General features: G+C 57.2%; 1 protein-coding gene across 1 annotated transcript in view; it reads left to right on the forward strand.

Moving 5' to 3' along the window:
• The window catches only part of LOC120941723, a 78,337-nt gene that overhangs the window by 42,541 nt on the left and 17,681 nt on the right, over window positions 1-18,115 (forward strand). Inside the window, exons 20-25 of the mRNA XM_040355344.1 lie at window positions 507-665; window positions 856-957; window positions 1,373-1,471; window positions 10,010-10,126; window positions 10,269-10,427; window positions 11,897-11,983. Coding sequence (XP_040211278.1) covers window positions 507-665; window positions 856-957; window positions 1,373-1,471; window positions 10,010-10,126; window positions 10,269-10,427; window positions 11,897-11,983 — 723 coding nt within the window. The remainder of the gene's footprint in view (window positions 1-506; window positions 666-855; window positions 958-1,372; window positions 1,472-10,009; window positions 10,127-10,268; window positions 10,428-11,896; window positions 11,984-18,115) is intronic.

Raw genomic sequence — 18,115 nt, forward strand, 5'->3', positions numbered from 1 at the left:
AAGACCCTGGGGGTCATGGAGGACACAGGATTCTTGGGGTCGTGGAAGACCCTGGGGGTCATGGAGGACATGGGAGTCTCGGGGTCCTGGAAGACCCTGGAGGTTCTGGGGGTCATGGAGGACACAGGATTCTCAGGGTCCTGGAAGACTCTGGAGTTTCGGGGGTCATGGAGGACACAGGATTCTCAGGGTCCTGGAAGACTCTGGAGTTTCGGGGGTCATGGAGGACTCGGGTAGATCCTAGAGGCATGGGGGTGGCTTGACTTTGGCCTCGAACACGTTGCTCAATTGCCGAGCAATGTCGGCAGAGCACGGGCTTGCTGTGATCTCGGCATTCCAAGTGGAACATGGAAGAGCCGCCGGCTGCGTGCCGGAGAGATGACCCGGCACTGGATCAGGGATGGGGGAGGGTGACTCCAGGGGATTTCATCTTATTAAACATTTAATGTACATTTGTGGCTTTGTGGGAATCCAGTGTTCCATTTCTACGTTCTCTTCTTTTGCAGAGGATTCTGGGAGTGAGCGGGACCCGACGGAATCGCCAATTTGTGGAAGAAAAGTCCCCAGCTCTCCGATGGCTCCATCTCCCGGCATGTTGGAACACCTTAGACTGGGAGCCTCGCCCAGGAGGTCCACCATGGACAGGAAGAGTCCCCGCCCCCAAGGTTTGGCCTATTGGTGCTTTTGTTAGTCCTCACTTCAGATTGCTAGTTGTAGGGCCTAGCCAGGAAATCTGAACCGCCAATCCTTTTCATTCAGGGGTTTGTGGATCGCAAGACTTGCTGAACAGAATATATATTTGGCAGGTAACACATTCCAAACCTCAGGATAATAATCATTTCATTTCTTTTCCAGAAATCTCACCTGGGAGGTCCCATCTGCACGGTCTGGTGAATTGTCTAAAAGAGATCTCAGCTAGCCGCCCGTGGGCGCAACCCCATGCTCCGCCCCCTGCAGGTCAGTCTCTGGTACCAACCTTAGGTGGAGGAGGGGCATCGGGCATGTGTTTCTGCCAGTCACGTTATAGCCACGCCCCCCCTCCCCTGTGATATCACACATATCTGCTTGTCATGTTTTAGCCACACCCCTTCTGGTGACATCACACATTGCCTGTCACCTCTAATAGCCACGCCCCCCATACCTTCACACATTACTGCTTGTCACAAATAGCCACGCCCCCCATGTCCCCACACATTACAGCTTGTCACCTGTAATAGCCACACCCCCCATGTCCCCACACATTACAGCCTGTCACCTGTAATAGCCACGCCCCCTATGTCCCCACACTTTTTTGCTTGTGACCTGTAATAGCCACGCCCCCCACCCATGACCTCATACAAATCCAGTTCCTGGATCCCTGTCTGTGTTACAGATCCCTCCCGTGGGGTGAAGAGGGCGGCTCTGGACTCTTCCAGCCCCTCCCGTGTGGTCAGCGTCTTGTGGAGACCCCCGGATGAGATTCTGAAGGATGGTGAGTGTTTGTGGATGACAGTGGGGGGTGGGGGGCTGACAGCTTATCACATGGTAAAGGGCCGCTGTGATTGGCCCTTTACCCCGGTCTGTGATCGGCACTTTACCCCAATCTGTGATCGGCCCTTTTCCCCGATCTGTGAGACTGGCCCTTTCCCCCGATCTGTGAGACTGGCCCTTTTCCCCCCGATCTGTGAGACTGGCCCTTTTCCCCCCGATCTGTGAGATTGGCCCTTTTCCCCCGATCTGTGAGACTGGCCCTTTTCCCCCCGATCTGTGAGACTGGCCCTTTTCCCCCCGATCTGTGAGATTGGCCCTTTTCCCCCCGATCTGTGAGATTGGCCCTTTTCCCCCCGATCTGTGAGATTGGCCCTTTTCCCCCGATCTGTGAGATTGGCCCTTTTCCCCCCGATCTGTGAGATTGGCCCTTTTCCCCCCGATCTGTGAGATTGGCCCTTTCCCCCGATCTGTGAGATTGGCCCTTTTCCCCCCGATCTGTGAGATTGGCCCTTTTCCCCCCGATCTGTGAGATTGGCCCTTTTCCCCCCGATCTGTGAGATTGGCCCTTTTCCCCCCGATCTGTGAGATTGGCCCTTTACCCCAATCTGTGATCGGCTCTTTACCCCGATCTGTGATCGGCCCTTTACCCCGATCTGTGAGACTGGCCCTTTTCCCCCCGATATGTGAGATTGGCCCTTTCCCCCGATCTGTGAGATTGGCCCTTTTCCCCCCGATCTGTGAGATTGGCCCTTTTCCCCCCGATCTGTGAGATTGGCCCTTTTCCCCCTGATCTGTGAGATTGGCCCTTTTCCCCCGATCTGTGAGATTGGCCCTTTTCCCCCGATCTGTGAGACTGGCCCTTTTCCCCGATCAGTGAGATTGGCCCTTTTCCCCGATCTGTGAGATTGGCCCTTTTCCCCCCGATTAGTGAGATTGGCCCTTTTCCCCCCGATTAGTGAGATTGGCCCTTTTCCCCCCGATTAGTGAGATTGGCCCTTTTCCCCGATCCGGAGATAGGCCCTTTTCCCCCCGATCTGTGAGACTGGCCCTTTTCCCCCTGATCTGTGAGATTGGCCCTTTTCCCCCGATCTGTGAGATTGGCCCTTTTCCCCCCGATCAGTGAGATTGGCCCTTTTCCCCCGATCTGTGAGATTGGCCCTTTTCCCCCGATCTGTGAGATTGGCCCTTTTCCCCCGATCTGTGAGATTGGCCCTTTTCCCCCGATCTGTGAGATTGGCCCTTTTCCCCGATCTGTGAGATTGGCCCTTTTCCCCCCGATCTGTGAGACTGGCCCTTTTCCCCCCGATCTGTGAGATTGGCCCTTTTCCCCCGATCAGTGAGATGGGCCCTTTTCCCCCCGATCTGTGAGACTGGCCCTTTTCCCCCTGATCTGTGAGATTGGCCCTTTTCCCCCGATCTGTGAGATTGGCCCTTCCCCCCGATCTGTGAGATTGGCCCTTTTCCCCACGATCTGTGAGATTGGCCCTTTTCCCCCGATCTGTGAGACTGGCCCTTTTCCCCCGATCTGTGAGATTGGCCCTTTCCCCCCCCCGATCTGTGACATTGGCCCTTTTCCCCCTGATCTGTGAGATTGGCCCTTTTCCCCGATCTGTGAGATTGGCCCTTTTCCCCGATCTGTGAGATTGGCCCTTTTCCTCCCGATCAGTGAGATTGGCCCTTTTCCCCCGATCTGTGAGATTGGCCCTTTTCCCCGATCTGTGAGATTGGCCCTTTTCCCCGATCTGTGAGATTGGCCCTTTTCCCCCCGATCTGTGAGATTGGCCCTTTTTCCCCCGATCTGTGAGACTGGCCCTTTTCCCCCCGATCTGTGAGATTGGCCCTTTTCCCCCGATCTGTGAGATTGGCCCTTTTCCCCCCGATCTGTGAGATTGGCCCTTTTCCCCCGATCTGTGAGATTGGCCCTTTTCCCCCCGATCTGTGAGATTGGCCCTTTCCCCCGATCTGTGAGATTGGCCCTTTTCCCCCCGATCTGTGAGATTGGCCCTTTCCCCCCGATCTGTGAGATTGGCCCTTTTCCCCCCGATCTGTGAGATTGGCCCTTTTCCCCCCGATCTGTGAGATTGGCCCTTTCCCCCGATCTGTGAGATTGGCCCTTTTCCCCCCGATCTGTGAGATTGGCCCTTTTCCCCCCGATCTGTGAGACTGGCCCTTTTCCCCCCGATCTGTGAGATTGGCCCTTTTCCCCCCGATCTGTGAGATTGGCCCTTTTCCCCCGATCTGTGAGATTGGCCCTTTTCCCCCCGATCTGTGAGATTGGCCCTTTTCCCCGATCTGTGAGATTGGCCCTTTTCCCCCCGATCTGTGAGATTGGCCCTTTCCCCCGATCTGTGAGATTGGCCCTTTCCCCCGATCTGTGAGACTGGCCCTTTTCCCCCCGATCTGTGAGATTGGCCCTTTTCCCCCGATCTGTGAGATTGGCCCTTTTCCCCCGATCTGTGAGATTGGCCCTTTTCCCCCCGATCTGTGAGATTGGCCCTTTCCCCCGATCTGTGAGATTGGCCCTTTCCCCCGATCTGTGAGACTGGCCCTTTTCCCCCCGATCTGTGAGATTGGCCCTTTTCCCCCGATCTGTGAGATTGGCCCTTTTCCCCCGATCTGTGAGATTGGCCCTTTTCCCCCCGATCTGTGAGATTGGCCCTTTTCCCCCCGATCTGTGAGATTGGCCCTTTTCCCCCCGATCTGTGAGATTGGCCCTTTTCCCCCCGATCTGTGAGATTGGCCCTTTTCCCCCCGATCTGTGAGACTGGCCCTTTTCCCCCCGATCTGTGAGACTGGCCCTTTTCCCCCCGATCTGTGAGATTGGCCCTTTTCCCCCGATCTCTGAGATTGGCCCTTTTCCCCCGATCTGTGAGATTGGCCCTTTTCCCCCGATCTGGCCCTTTCCCCCCGATCTGTGAGATGGGCCCTTTTCCCCCGATCTGTGAGATTGGCCCTTTTCCCCCCGATCAGTGAGATTGGCCCTTTTCCCCCGATCAGTGAGATGGGCCCTTTTCCCCCCGATCTGTGAGACTGGCCCTTTCCCCCCGATCTGTGAGATTGGCCCTTTTCCCCCGATCTGTGAGATTGGCCCTTTTCCCCGATCTGTGAGATTGGCCCTTTTCCTCCCGATCAGTGAGATTGGCCCTTTTCCCCCGATCTGTGAGATTGGCCCTTTTCCCCGATCTGTGAGATTGGCCCTTTTCCCCGATCTGTGAGATTGGCCCTTTTCCCCGATCTGTGAGATTGGCCCTTTTCCCCCCGATCTGTGAGATTGGCCCTTTTCCCCCCGATCTGTGAGATTGGCCCTTTTCCCCCCGATCTGTGAGATTGGCCCTTTTCCCCCGATCTGTGAGATTGGCCCTTTCCCCCCCGATCTGTGAGATTGGCCCTTTTCCCCCCGATCTGTGAGATTGGCCCTTTTCCCCCGATCTGTGAGATTGGCCCTTTTCCCCCCGATCTGTGAGATTGGCCCTTTTCCCCCGATCTGTGAGACTGGCCCTTTTCCCCCGATCTGTGAGATTGGCCCTTTTCCCCCCGATCTGTGAGATTGGCCCTTTTCCCCCCGATCTGTGAGACTGGCCCTTTTCCCCCCGATCAGTGAGATGGGCCCTTTTCCCCCCGATCTGTGAGACTGGCCCTTTTCCCCCCGATCTGTGAGACTGGCCCTTTCCCCCCGATCTGTGAGATTGGCCCTTTTCCCCGATCTGTGAGACTGGCCCTTTTCCCCCCGATCTGTGAGATTGGCCCTTTTCCCCCCGATCTGTGAGATTGGCCCTTTTCCCCCGATCTGTGAGATTGGCCCTTTTCCCCCCGATCTGTGAGATTGGCCCTTTTCCCCCCGATCTGTGAGATTGGCCCTTTTCCCCCCGATCTGTGAGATTGGCCCTTCCCCCCGATCTGTGAGATTGGCCCTTTTCCCCACGATCTGTGAGATTGGCCCTTTTCCCCACGATCTGTGAGATTGGCCCTTTTCCCCCGATCTGTGAGATTGGCCCTTTCCCCCCCGATCTGTGAGATTGGCCCTTTTCCCCCGATCAGTGAGATGGGCCCTTTTCCCCCCGATCTGTGAGACTGGCCCTTTCCCCCCGATCTGTGAGATTGGCCCTTTTCCCCCGATCTGTGAGATTGGCCCTTTTCCCCGATCTGTGAGATTGGCCCTTTTCCTCCCGATCAGTGAGATTGGCCCTTTTCCCCGATCTGTGAGATTGGCCCTTTTCCCCGATCTGTGAGATTGGCCCTTTTCCCCGATCTGTGAGATTGGCCCTTTTCCCCCCGATCTGTGAGATTGGCCCTTTTCCCCCCGATCTGTGAGATTGGCCCTTTTCCCCCCGATCTGTGAGATTGGCCCTTTTCCCCCGATCTGTGAGATTGGCCCTTTCCCCCCCGATCTGTGAGATTGGCCCTTTTCCCCCCGATCTGTGAGATTGGCCCTTTTCCCCCGATCTGTGAGATTGGCCCTTTTCCCCCCGATCTGTGAGATTGGCCCTTTTCCCCCGATCTGTGAGACTGGCCCTTTTCCCCCGATCTGTGAGATTGGCACTTTTCCCCCGATCTGTGAGATTGGCCCTTTTCCCCCCGATCTGTGAGATTGGCCCTTTCCCCCGATCTGTGAGATTGGCCCTTTTCCCCCCGATCTGTGAGATTGGCCCTTTTCCCCCCGATCTGTGAGATTGGCCCTTTTCCCCCCGATCTGTGAGATTGGCCCTTTTCCCCCCGATCTGTGAGATTGGCCCTTTTCCCCCCGATCTGTGAGACTGGCCCTTTTCCCCCCGATCTGTGAGACTGGCCCTTTTCCCCCCGATCTGTGAGACTGGCCCTTTTCCCCCCGATCTGTGAGATTGGCCCTTTTCCCCCGATCTCTGAGATTGGCCCTTTTCCCCCGATCTCTGAGATTGGCCCTTTACCCCGATCTGTGAGATTGGCCCTTTTCCCCCCGATCTGTGAGATTGGCCCTTTTCCCCGATCTGTGAGATTGGCCCTTTTCCCCCCGATCTCTGAGATTGGCCCTTTTCCCCCGATCTGGCCCTTTTCCCCCCGATCTGTGAGATTGGCCCTTTTCCCCCGATCTGTGAGATTGGCCCTTTTCCCCCGATCAGTGAGATTGGCCCTTTTCCCCCGATCTGTGAGATTGGCCCTTTTCCCCCGATCTGGCCCTTTTCCCCCGATCTGGCCCTTTTCCCCCGATCTGGCCCTTTTCCCCCGATCTGGCCCTTTTCCCCCTGATCTGTGAGATGGGCCCTTTTCCCCCGATCTGTGAGATGGGCCCTTTTCCCCCCGATCTGTGAGATTGGCCCTTTTCCCCGATCTGTGAGATTGGCCCTTTTCCCCCGATCTGTGAGATTGGCCCTTTTCCCCCCGATCTGTGAGATTGGCCCTTTTCCCCCGATCTGTGAGATTGGCCCTTTTCCCCCCGATCTGTGAGATTGGCCCTTTTCCCCCCGATCTGTGAGACGGGCCCTTTTCCCCCGATCTGTGAGATTGGCCCTTTTCCCCCCGATCTGTGAGATTGGCCCTTTTCCCCCCGATCTGTGAGATTGGCCCTTTTCCCCCCGATCTGTGAGACTGGCCCTTTTCCCCCGATCTGTGAGAGTGGCCCTTTTCCCCCGATCTGTGAGATTGGCCCTTTTCCCCCGATCTGTGAGACTGGCCCTTTTCCCCCCGATCTGTGAGACTGGCCCTTTTCCCCCCGATCTGTGAGATTGGCCCTTTTCCCCCGATCTGTGAGATTGGCCCTTTCCCCCCCGATCTGTGAGATTGGCCCTTTTCCCCCCGATCTGTGAGACTGGCCCTTTTCCCCCCGATCTGTGAGATTGGCCCTTTTCCTTCGATCTGTGAGATTGGCCCTTTTCCCCCGATCTCTGAGATTGGCCCTTTTCCCCCCGATCAGTGAGATTGGCCCTTTTCCTTCGATCTGTGAGATTGGCCCTTTTCCCCCGATCTCTGAGACTGGCCCTTTTCCCCCGATCTGTGAGACTGGCCCTTTTCCCCCCGATCTGTGAGATTGGCCCTTTTCCTTCGATCTGTGAGATTGGCCCTTTTCCCCCCGATCTCTGAGATTGGCCCTTTTCCCCCGATCTCTGAGACTGGCCCTTTTCCCCCGATCTGTGAGATTGGCCCTTTCCCCCGATCTGTGAGATGGGCCCTTTTCCCCCGATCTCTGAGACTGGCCCTTTTCCCCCGATCTGTGAGACTGGCCCTTTTCCCCCCGATCTGTGAGATTGGCCCTTTTCCTTCGATCTGTGAGATTGGCCCTTTTCCCCCCGATCTCTGAGATTGGCCCTTTTCCCCCGATCTCTGAGACTGGCCCTTTTCCCCCGATCTGTGAGACTGGCCCTTTTCCCCCCGATCTGTGAGACGGGCCCTTTTCCCCCCGATCTGTGAGACTGGCCCTTTTCCCCCGATCTGTGAGACGGGCCCTTTTCCCCCGATCTGTGAGATTGGCCCTTTTCCTTCGATCTCTGAGATTGGCCCTTTTCCCCCGATCTCTGAGATTGGCCCTTTTCCCCCGATCTCTGAGATTGGCCCTTTACCCCGATCTGTGAGATGTGCCCTTTTCCCCCCGATCTGTGAGATTGGCCCTTTTCCCCCGATCTGGCCCTTTTCCCCCGATCTGTGAGACTGGCCCTTTTCCCCCCGATCTGTGAGATTGGCCCTTTTCCCCCCGATCTGTGAGACTGGCCCTTTTCCCCCGATCTGTGAGACGGGCCCTTTTCCCCCGATCTGTGAGATTAGCCCTTTTCCCCCGATCTGTGAGACGGGCCCTTTTCCCCCCGATCTGTGAGATTGGCCCTTTTCCCCCGATCTGTGAGATTGGCCCTTTTCCCCCGATCTGTGAGATTGGCCCTTTTCCCCCGATCTGTGAGATGGGCCCTTTCCCCCCCGATCTGTGAGATTGGCCCTTTTCCCCCGATCTGTGAGATTGGCCCTTTTCCCCCCGATCTGTGAGATTGGCCCTTTTCCCCCCGATCTGTGAGATTGGCCCTTTTCCCCCCGATCTGTGAGATTGGCCCTTTTCCCCCCGATCTGTGAGATTGGCCCTTTTCCCCCCGATCTGTGAGACGGGCCCTTTTCCCCCGATCTGTGAGATTGGCCCTTTTCCCCCGATCTGTGAGACGGGCCCTTTTCCCCCCGATCTGTGAGATTGGCCCTTTTCCCCCGATCTGTGAGATTGGCCCTTTTCCCCCGATCTGTGAGATGTGCCCTTTACCCCCGATCTGTGAGATTGGCCCTTTTCCCCCGATCTGTGAGATTGGCCCTTTTCCCCCGATCTGTGAGATTGGTCCTTTTCCCCCGATCTGGCCCTTTTCCCCCCGATCTGTGAGATTGGCCCTTTCCCCCGATCTGTGAGATTGGCCCTTTTCCCCCGATCTGTGAGATTGGCCCTTTTCCCCCCAATCTGTGAGATTGGCCCTTTTCCCCCCCGATCTGTGAGATTGGCCCTTTTCCCCCCGATCTGTGAGATTGGCCCTTTTCCCCCCATCTGTGAGATTGGCCCTTTTCCCCCCGATCTGGCCCTTTTCCCCCCGATCTGTGAGATTGGCCCTTTTCCCCCCGATCTGTGAGTTTGGCCCTTTTCCCCCCGATCTGTGAGATTGGCCCTTTTCCCCCCGATCTGTGAGTTTGGCCCTTTTCCCCCCGATCTGTGAGATGGGCCCTTTCCCCCCCGATCTGTGAGATTGGCCCTTTTCCCCCCGATCTGTGAGATTGGCCCTTTTCCCCCCATCTGTGAGATTGGCCCTTTTCCCCCCGATCTGGCCCTTTTCCCCCCGATCTGTGAGATTGGCCCTTTCCCCCGATCTGTGAGATGGGCCCTTTCCCCCGATCTGTGAGATTGGCCCTTTTCCCCCGATCTGTGAGACTGGCCCTTTTCCCCCCGATCTGTGAGATTGGCCCTTTTCCCCCTGATCTGTGAGATTGGCCCTTTTCCCCCGATCTGTGAGACTGGCCCTTTTCCCCCCGATCTGTGAGATTGGCCCTTTCCCCCGATCTGTGAGATTGGCCCTTTTCCCCCCGATCTGTGAGATTGGCCCTTTTCCCCGATCTGTGAGATTGGCCCTTTTCCCCCCGATCTGTGAGATTGGCCCTTTTCCCCCTGATCTGTGAGATTGGCCCTTCCCCCCGATCTGTGAGATTGGCCCTTTTCCCCGATCTACGATTGGCCCTTTTCCCCCGATCTGTGAGACTGGCCCTTTTCCCCCCGATCTGTGAGATTGGCCCTTTTCCCCCGATCTGTGAGATTGGCCCTTTTCCCCCGATCTGTGAGATTGGCCCTTTTCCCCCCGATCTGTGAGATTGGCCCTTTTCCCCCGATCTGTGAGATTGGCCCTTTTCCCCCCGATCTGGCCCTTTTTCCCCCGATCTGTGAGATGGGCCTTTTTCCCCGATCTGTGAGATTGGAAAGTGGGTGAAGTGACTGGAGGAATGATGATGAGTATGGGGGAGGCTGTTATCCCAGAATGCTTTGCTGCCTCCATTGGCCGAGCCGTGAAATGTCCGCCATCTTCTCCGGTACTAAACCTCTGACTCCTCCTCCTACCAGAACCGTATACCACGACCGGCGGGTCACCCAACCCCTTCACCGTGGCCGTGACCAATGGGTCCTCCCGAAAGAGAGGCTCAGAGGCCAAGATGGCGGACTCTGTCAGATCAAGAGTTGGTGAGTGCGTCCGTTATACCGAGGGGGCCCAACCTGCAGTATCCCGGGAAGTGGGAGGGGTTAGACCAGCGTGGGGGGGGGCGGGGTCACCTCGTCGCTGAAAACGTCCAGCGAGTCTGACAAGTGTGCGTTTGTATTACAGCAGAGCCACCAGCAGGCGGCGCTCTGATCTCCATGAAATGTCCGGATCGGGTCCACACGTGGCCCCCTGGGGGGCAGAATGCGGCCGGCGGCGGATTCCTGAAAACGGAGGAGCCGCCGCGCAGGGCGGAACTGGGGGTGAAGAGAACGCACTCTGACGGTAAGAAAGATCCCATACTGCAGGAGGGGGAGGCAACCTGGGGGCCCTCCAGCTGTCCCATCATGCCTCTGGGAGTAATTGTAACTGCAATGCCTCCTGGGAAATGTAGTTCCACAACAGCTGGAGGGCCCCCCAGGTTGCCTCCCCCTGCCATACTGTATATAGCAAATAAAAAGTTCATAAAAAATGTTTCCAGAAAAAAAGTTAGAGATTTCCCCTTCTGCTGCTGAACTTCCTTGTCCTTGAATGTAGAACACCGGACCCCCCCCCCCCCCCTCTGTACTCAGTGGTTCCTTCCTGATCCCCCCTATGGACACAGCACAGGACTCAGTGACCTGGGGGGTCAGTGGAAGGCCCCGCCCCCATGCCACCATACTACTTAACCACTTAAGCCCCGGACCAATATGCTGCTAAATGACCCAAGGGGTTTTTACAGTTCGGGACTGCGTCGCTTTAACAGACAATTGCGCGGTCGTGCGACGTGGCTCCCAAACAAAATTGGCGTCCTTTTTCCCCACAAATAGAGCTTTCTTTTGGTGGTATTTGATCACCTCTGCGGTTTTTATTTTTTGCACTATAAACAAAAATAGAGCGACAATTTTGAAAAAAAATCAATATTTTTTACTTTTTGCTATAATAAATATCCCCCAAAAATATATATATTTTTTCCTCAGTTTAGGCCGATACGTATTCTTCTACCTATTTTTGGTAAAAAAAAACGCAATAATCGTTTTATCGGTTGGTTTGCGCAAAATTTATATAGTTTATAAAATAAAGGATAGTTTTTTTTTTTTGTTTTTTTTTTTTTACTAGTAATGGCGGCGATCAGCGATTTTTTTCGTGACTGCGACATTATGGCGGACACTTCGCACAATTTTGACACATTTTTGGGACCATTGTCATTTTCACAGCAAAAAATGCATTTAAATTGCATTCTTTTTTGTGAAAATGACAGTTGCAGTTTGGGAGTTAACCACAGGGGGCGCTGTAGGAGTTAGGCTTCACCTTGTGTGTGTTTACAACTGTAGGGGGGTGTGGCTGTAGGACTGACGTCATCGATCGAGTCTCCCTATATAAGGGATCACTCGATCGATGCAGCCGCCACAGTGAAGCACGGGGAAGCCATGTTTACATACGACTCTCCCCGTTCTTCAGCTCCGGGGACCGATCGCGAGGGGGCGGCTATAAACGAATAGCCGCGCCGTCGTCCCGGATCGCTCCCCGAGGGAATCCGACCTCCGCATGTACCAGGGGGGGGGTCCCGATCGGACCCCCGACCCACGTCTAGCAGAGGACGTACAGGTACGTGATTGTGCCTGTCCGTGCCATTCTGCCGACGTATATGTACATGAGGAGGTCGGGAAGTGGTTAAGCACTGTTTGTGGAATCCTTGGTGGCTCTCTACTTGGGTTGTTTGGAAGGGAGAGATCCGTCCCGTCATTCCAGTTGTTTCTCTTTTTGTGTTCCAGATCCCCCCTGCCCGTCGGTGAAGAGGCCGGCCCTGGACCCCACCAGCCCCTCTCGAGCTGTCGGCACTTTGTGGATCCCTCCAGATGGTGAGCATTGTGTTGAGTTTCTGCACATTGTGGGGAGGGGGATGTAGAGGATGCCGCCCTGTTGGTTGTGAGAAGATAGTGTGTCCGTCCGTCCTCTGGGGGGGGGGGGGTGCCGTGTGTCTTTTTTAGGACTGAGTACAAGTACCGATACTTTTTTTCAAGTACTCGCCGATACCGAATACCGATACTTTTTTTTTTTTTTTATGTGATGTGACAGCGGGTTCTTTTTTTTATTTTTATTTTTTTTTTTTTTTACAGTGGCGTTTTTATTTTTTAGAGGGGGGGTAGTGGATTGTCAGTGTGTTTTTGAATTTTTTATTACTATTTACATATTTTTTATTATTTTTTTTATTTATTGCAATTTATTGCATTTTTTTTTTTTTTTTTAATCAGCCCTGTTGGGGGGGCTTTGGTGAGATATCGGGGGTCTTAACAGACCTCTGACATCTCCCCTTTGAGACAGAGAAAGGGACTAGGGAGACAGATTCCCCAGTCCCTTTCTCAGCAGCCTCAGCTGCGCTGAAAATGAATGGAGAGAAGACAGCAGCTTCTCTTCATTCATAAACTGAAACATTGTAATCGCAGGTTACGATGTTTCAGTTCTGTGAATGGACAGAGTCATCGCTGACTGTCCATTCGGAACAGTAAGGAGCCGGGTTTACCGGCTCCTACCGCCGCTCTCCATCCTGACAGTTCCGGGGGGGGGGGGGGCACAGGGGAGAGAAGGAAACAGCGGGGGACACAGAGGAGAGAAGGAAACATCGGGACACAGAGGAGAGAAGGAAACATTGGGACGCACGGGGAAGAGATGGAAACATCGGGACGCACGGGGGAGAGAAGGAAACATCGGGGGGGGGGGGGCACGGGGGAGAGAAGGAAACATCGGGACGCACGGGGGAGAGAAGGAAACATTGGGACGCACGGGGGAGAGAAGGAAACATCGGGGGGGGGCACGGGGGAGAGAAGGAAACATCGGGACGCACGGGGGAGGGAAGGAAACATTGGGATGCACGGGGCAGAGAAGGAAACAGCGGGGGGCACGGGGGAGAGAAGGAAACAGCGGGGGGGCACGGGGGAGAGAAGGAAACAGCGGGGGGGCACGGGGGAGAGAAGGAAACATCGGGACGCACGGGGGAGAGAAGGAAACATTGGGACGCACGGGGGAGAGAAGGAAACATCGGGACGCACGGGGGAGAGAAGGAGACACCGGGACGCACGGGGGAGAGAAGGAGACACCGGGACGCACGGGGGAGAGGAGACACCGGGACGCACGGGGGAGAGGAGACACCGGGACGCACGGGGGAGAGAAGGAGACACCGGGACGCACGGGGGAGAGAAGGAGACACCGGGACGCACGGGGGAGAGAAGGAGACATCGGGACGCACGGGGGAGAGAAGGAGACATCGGGGGGGGCACGGGGGAGAGAAGGAAACAGCGGGGGGGGGACGGGGGAGAGAAGGAAACAGCTGGGGGGCACGGGGGAGAGAAGAAGACATCGGGACGCACGGGGGAGAGAAGGAGACATCGGGACGCACGGGGGAGAGAAGGAGACACCGGGACGCACGGGGGAGAGAAGGAGACACCGGGACGCACGGGGGAGAGAAGGAGACACCGAGGCGCACGGGGGAGAGAAGGAGACACCGGGACGCACGGGGGAGAGAAGGAGACATCGGGACGCACGGGGGAGAGAAGGAGACATCGGGGGGGGCACGGGGGAGAGAAGGAAACAGCGGGGGGGGCACGGGGGAGAGAAGGAAACAGCTGGGGGGCACGGGGGAGAGAAGAAGACATCGGGACGCACGGGGGAGAGAAGGAAACATTGGGATGCACGGGGCAGAGAAGGAAACAGCGGGGGGCACGGGGGAGAGAAGGAAACAGCGGGGGGGCACGGGGGAGAGAAGGAAACAGCGGGGGGGCACGGGGGAGAGAAGGAAACATCGGGACGCACGGGGGAGAGAAGGAAACATTGGGACGCACGGGGGAGAGAAGGAAACATCGGGACGCACGGGGGAGAGAAGGAGACACCGGGACGCACGGGGGAGAGAAGGAGACACCGGGACGCACGGGGGAGAGGAGACACCGGGACGCACGGGGGAGAGGAGACACCGGGACGCACGGGGGAGAGAAGGAGACACCGGGACGCACGGGGGAGAGAAGGAGACACCGGGACGCACGGGGGAGAGAAGGAGACATCGGGACGCACGGGGGAGAGAAGGAGACATCGGGGGGGGCACGGGGGAGAGAAGGAAACAGCGGGGGGGGCACGGGGGAGAGAAGGAAACAGCTGGGGGGCACGGGGGAGAGAAGAAGACATCGGGACGCACGGGGGAGAGAAGGAGACATCGGGACGCACGGGGGAGAGAAGGAGACACCGGGACGCACGGGGGAGAGAAGGAGACACCGGGACGCACGGGGGAGAGAAGGAGACACCGGGACGCACGGGGGAGAGAAGGAGACACCGGGACGCACGGGGGAGAGAAGGAGACATCGGGACGCACGGGGGAGAGAAGGAGACATCGGGGGGGGCACGGGGGAGAGAAGGAAACAGCGGGGGGGGCACGGGGGAGAGAAGGAAACAGCTGGGGGGCACGGGGGAGAGAAGAAGACATCGGGACGCACGGGGGAGAGAAGGAGACATCGGGACGCACGGGGGAGAGAAGGAAACATCGGGACGCACGGGGGAGAGAAGGAAACATCGGGACGCACGGGGGAGAGAAGGAAACATCGGGACGCACGGGGGAGAGAAGGAAACATCGGGACGCACGGGGGAGAGAAGGAAACATCGGGACGCACGGGGGAGAGAAGGAAACATCGGGACGCACGGGGGAGAGAAGGAAACATCGGGACGCACGGGGGAGAGAAGGAAACATTGGGACGCACGGGGGAGAGAAGGAAACACCGGGAGCTGCGGTGGCTCAACGTGATTGGCACTGCGCTGACAAGCCATTCACCTCTGCAGCCAGGGGTTCGGTTCCCGGTCTCGGCTACATGTGAATTGAGTTTGGTGGTCTCAGCCCGGCTCCCGGTGGGTGTGCTATGCGAGGTAAGCCTACGCTTAGTACGCCCACCCTCCTCCCACAAAAACCACCACACCTACACACGCACTCGAAATTGGGTTAACACACATGCACTTTGACCACGCGGTCTCTAAAAAAGAGAGGCGAAGGACTAACGGGGCTGGTTGAGCGGGCTAGATCCTCTCACTCCCTTATAGGGAGTCCCTCTGCCCCGTTGGGCTTCAAAGCGGAGCAGGTAGGGCAGGCTGTGTGGGAGGACCCCCTCACACACCCGCCATTGCCACCTGGGGCATGGAGAAAGGTGGCAGATTGCCCCTGGGGGAGGCCTGCCTACTCCCAACTCCTGCAGTCCGGCTCCTCTCTCGAGCACACGCACAAAATACACTTAAAAAAAAAAAAAAAAGGAAACACCGGGACGCACGGGGGAGAGAAGGAGACACCGGGACGCACGGGGGAGAGAAGGAGACACCGGGACGCACGGGGGAGAGAAGGAGACATCGGGACGCACGGGGGAGAGAAGGAAACATCGGGACGCACGGGGGAGAGAAGGAAACATCGGGACGCACGGGGGAGAGAAGGAAACATCGGGACGCACGGGGGAGAGAAGGAAACATCGGGACGCACGGGGGAGAGAAGGAGACATCGGGACGCACGGGGGAGAGAAGGAAACATCGGGACGCACGGGGGAGAGAAGGAAACATCGGGACGCACGGGGGAGAGAAGGAGACATCGGGACGCACTCGGGAGAGAAGGAGACATCGGGACGCACGGGGGAGAGAAGGAAACAGCGGGACGCACGGGGGAGAGAAGGAAACATCGGGACGCACGGGGGAGAGAAGGAAACATCGGGACGCACGGGGGAGAGAAGGAAACATCGGGACGCACGGGGGAGAGAAGGAGACATCGGGACGCACGGGGGAGAGAAGGAGACATCGGGACGCACGGGGGAGAGAAGGAAACATCGGGACGCACGGGGGAGAGAAGGAAACATCGGGACGCACGGGGGAGAGAAGGAAACATCGGGACGCACGGGGGAGAGAAGGAAACAGCGGGGGGGGGGGACGGGGGAGAGAAGGAAACAGCGGGGGGGAGAGAAGGAAACAGCGGGGGGGGGCACGGGGGAAAGAAGAAAACATCGGGACGCACGGGGGAGAGAAGGAAACAGCGGGACACACGGGGGAGAGAAGGAAACAGCGGGGGGGGGCACGGGGGAGAGAAGGAAACAGCGGGGGGGAGAGAAGGAAACAGCGGGGGGGGGCACGGGGGAGAGAAGAAAACAGTGGGGGGGGGCACGGGGGAGAGAAGGAAACAGAGGTTGAGAGACTGCAGAAAAAGGGAGGGGGGGCTGGAGGAGGACACAGGACAAGTATCGGGTAAAGCATCAGGAGCATTTGCCCAAGTACAAGTACTCGGGCAAATGCTTGGTATCGGGACAACCCTAATGGACGCCATTGTTTTCCTATTGTGGTGGGAGGAGCTTCACCCCGGGAATCGCTCATTCATTGGACGGGTATGTGTTCAATTAGCCGTAGTGTGAAAATATGACTCCAGATAAGTCTGAAGATAGGAAGAACTTCTCCATATTACCACCACAGCCGGCCGGCACTATACCGAAATAACTTGCTTCATCCGCCCAATAACAATCACCGGCTCCTCTCCTGGACTGAAACGGCTTCCTCCTGATTTCTCTGCACACTGTGAGCTTTTCACAACGTGCATTAGGAACTGAAGCAAGTCAGATAGAGCCCCGCCCCATTTCTTGCCTGGAGGACGTCCATCATTTATCTAGTCTTTTCCTCCCCAGCCGGACTGTCCCTGGCTCCACCTCTTTCATTCATTGGGTCTCGGCAGTCATGGAGCCTCTGCATCATATGTGGGTGTTATCGAGGGGCCCACTCAGGAACGTTCATTCCTTGGGAGGGTGGAGAGTTCAAATGGAGTGCCAGAAATTAAACAATGAAAAAAGAGGTACCTCCGTCCTATCAGAATGGAGAGGTTTGAGGCTAGTGGACTTTAATGGTACCGTAACATTTGAGATACATAACATGGAGAGGAGAGCAGAGAGGAGAAAGGGGGAGAGTGAAGCAGAGTGGAGAGGGAGGCAGTGTAGAGTGGACAGCAGAGTGAGAGTACATCAGGAAAGGGGAGAGTGGGAGAAGGTGGCGGTTGAGGGCAGAAGAGTGGAGAGGATGATGGGAGAGGGGAGCAGAGTATAGAGAATGGCGGGAGAGGGGAGTGTAGTGGACAGCGGCAAAGTGGACAGGATGGCAGGAGAGGAGAGCACAAGAGAGTGGAGTAAAGAGGATGGCAGGAGAGCGGAGTGGAGAGGATGGTACGAGAGAGTGGAGAGGATGGTGGGAGAGGGGAGCAGAGTGGACAGGATGGCAGGAGAGAGGGGATCAGGGTTTAGAGGGGAGTGGAGAGGACGGCGGGAGAGAGGGGTTGGTGGGACAGGGGATTGGACAGGACGGCGGGAGAGGAGAGTGAAGAGGAGCGCGGGGGATGGTGGGAGAGGGGAGCGGCGTGGACAGGATGGCGGGGGAGTAGAGTAGTGAAGATGATGGGAGAGCAACGTGGAGGAGGGAAGGGTGGGGGAGTGGAGAGGATGATGGGAGAAGGACGCAGAGGGGAGAGGACGGTGGGAGAGGGACAAAGAGGGGAGGCAAGTTGAGTGGAGGGTGGTGGGAGAGAGATCCAGAGTGGAGAGGATGGTGGGAGAGGGACGCAGAGCGGAGAGGGTGGTGGGAGAGGGACGCGGAGAGGACAGTGGGGGAGTGGAGTGGAGGATGATGGGAGAGGGACGCAGAGGGGAGAGGACGGTGGAAGAGGGAGGCGAGTGGAATGGAGGATGATGGAAGAGGGACGCAGAGTGGAGAGGGTGGTGGGAGAAGGACACAGAGGGGAGAGGGACGCAGAGGGGAGAGGACGGTGGGAGAGGGACGCAGAGGACGGTGGGAGAGGGACGCAGAGGGGAGAGGACGGTGGGAGAGGGACGCAGAGGGGAGAGGACGGTGGGAGAGGGACGCAGAGGGGAGAGGACGGTGGGAGAGGGACGCAGAGGGGAGAGGACGGTGGGAGAGGGACGCAGAAGGGAGAGGACGGTGGGAGTGAGAGG

Source organism: Rana temporaria, chromosome 5 (assembly GCF_905171775.1).
Source record: "Rana temporaria chromosome 5, aRanTem1.1, whole genome shotgun sequence".
Taxonomy (NCBI): Eukaryota; Metazoa; Chordata; class Amphibia; order Anura; family Ranidae; genus Rana; species Rana temporaria.